Genomic DNA, 2,167 nt, shown 5'->3' on the forward strand with positions numbered 1-2,167 from the left:
TTCCCAGAAGGTGACATCTTTCTGGGTCTTGGGCAGTGTGGATTTGGGGTCTGTTTTTCCTGCTTGCCAAATGCCTAGTGGATACTGGGCTGGCTCTCAAAGATAAGGTTGCGGGGGGGGGGGTTTCACTGGCCATGGGGTTAAAGTCCAGGGGGGTCAAATAAATGGTGTCTCCACTCCCGGGCAGGACCAGGTGGTGAAGGAGGACAGTGTGGAGGCTGTTGGGGAGCAGCTGAAGGTCTACCACCAGCAGTACCAGGACAAGAGCCGCGAATACGACCTCCTCTACGAGGAGTACACCCGTACCTCCCAGGTGAGAACCTGCCCCATCTGTTTGCCATGCACCATGCCATGGGACTCGAGTGGGCATGGATGGGGTGCCTTGGATTTCCCTGGCATCTTGAGCAGACATGGCACACCTTATCCTGGACAAATCTAAGATGGTGGGGGGATGTGACCCCTGAGGTCTCCAAACCTGCTTTTGAGGATCTTTGGGGTACTCCAATCTTTTTGTGGGGAGGTGTTCCATGCCATTTCATGGGATCTTGGGCAGACATGGTACACTTTTTCCAGGGCAGGGCTTCAATCTTTGGCAACAGGAGATTGGCTTCCAAAATGTGGTCCCCCTGTCCAAAAAAAGGCTAAGGTGCCCAAAAGGTCCTCAAAAGCAGTTTTGGGGACCCACAAGGCCCTCATCCTAGTCCAAGGGCCAGATTCTTGCTGGCCAAAGGGGAAAAAAAACAGCATTCCTCTTTTCATCCCAATACTTTTCTAACATGTCATGGATTAAGGAGGAAGGAATTGTAGTCGTTGGGGTTAAGAAAATCCATGGGGAGCTGAGAAGATCCCAAGGGCTGGTGGCCTTGCTGGGACACCTAAGGGTTCAGGAGCCTCAGGGTGGGTGACTGGGGGTCTTTGCTCAGCTCTAACCTGGACCCTCCATCCCAAATGCTTGCAGGAGCTGCAGATGAAGCGAACGGCCATTGAGGCCTTCAACGAGACCATCAAGATCTTTGAGGAGCAATGCCAGACCCAGGAGAAGTGCAGCCAGGACTACATGGAGCGCTTCCGGAGGGAAGGGAACGACAAGGAGCTCCAGCGGTGAGCTTCAGGCGGCTGAAGGCCTGGGGGCTGCAGAGGAGAAGCATTGAAAAAACAGTGATCCACTAGCCATTTCTCCGGCCATCAGTAGCCACTGGTAGCCATTCAGGCTCAACTGCCCTGGAGGACCAAAGTTTTAAAACAACGATTCCCAACTTTTGGGGCTCCATTTCTTTTGGACTTCAGCTCCCTGAAGCCCCAGCCAACTTAGCCACCAGGAATTCTGCGAGTTGAAGTACAAAACATCTGGGAGACCTAAGTTTAGGAGCTACTGCTTTAAAGAATTTTTGTATATAACAAAGACTGCACCTTTAAAGAAGCTGTCCATGGTGCAGTGCTGGATCCATTTGTGGGATACAGTTCCATACCTCAGCTATAGTTCCTTTGGAGTTTGGACTAAAGCCCCAAGCGCTGCTGATGTGGGAGCCATGCAGCAGCCACAGGTTCAAGGCAGCTGAGAAATCATTGCTAAAAAGCCCACTGCAAATCCCAACAAATCTCAACGATGGGGGGGGGGGGGGTCTTAAGAAAGACACACAAACACATATCAATGTCCCCTCATCCTTTTTGGTTCCAGGATCCTGATGAATTCGGAGAAGCTAAAATCCCGGATCACGGAGATCCATGACAGCAAGATGAAGCTGGAGCAAGACCTCAAGCAACAGGCGGCCGAGAACCGGGAGATCGACAAGCGGATGAACAGCCTCAAGCCAGACCTCCTCCAGCTTCGGAAACTCCGGGACCAGTACCTGGTGTAAGTGGATGCCCGCTTTCTCCAAAAAATAATGCCATTTTCCCATCTCCTGAAATAGCCCTGCTGCCCACTGGTGGCTTCTTCAAAAAAAAACCAGCACAGGTGAAAAAAAAAAATTGAATTTGCATTGGATTCACACAATTTGGGAGGGGGAAAAGTCCTTTTTGGACTAACACAATCCCCCTCTTGCCATGGCTGGTTGAGGGATTCTGGAAATTGCAGCCCAGAAAAAGTATTTTTTCATCATCATCATAATCATCATCATCGAATCATAGAGTTGGAAGAGACCTCAAGGGCAATCAGGTCCAACTC

General features: G+C 50.8%; 1 protein-coding gene across 1 annotated transcript; it reads left to right on the forward strand.

Moving 5' to 3' along the window:
• Positions 1-107: 107 nt before the first annotated feature.
• Positions 108-1,855, forward strand: LOC121918307 (phosphatidylinositol 3-kinase regulatory subunit beta-like; the record flags this gene model as incomplete). Its single annotated transcript, XM_042444378.1, has 3 exons — positions 108-313; positions 959-1,101; positions 1,679-1,855. Coding segments are annotated over 3 exons (526 nt in total), but the record flags the coding sequence as incomplete, so codon positions are not given.
• Between the last annotated feature and the right edge of the window lie 312 nt (positions 1,856-2,167).

The sequence above is a fragment of the Sceloporus undulatus genome, unplaced genomic scaffold (genome assembly GCF_019175285.1).
Source record: "Sceloporus undulatus isolate JIND9_A2432 ecotype Alabama unplaced genomic scaffold, SceUnd_v1.1 scaffold_8200, whole genome shotgun sequence".
Lineage (NCBI taxonomy): Eukaryota > Metazoa > Chordata > Lepidosauria > Squamata > Phrynosomatidae > Sceloporus > Sceloporus undulatus.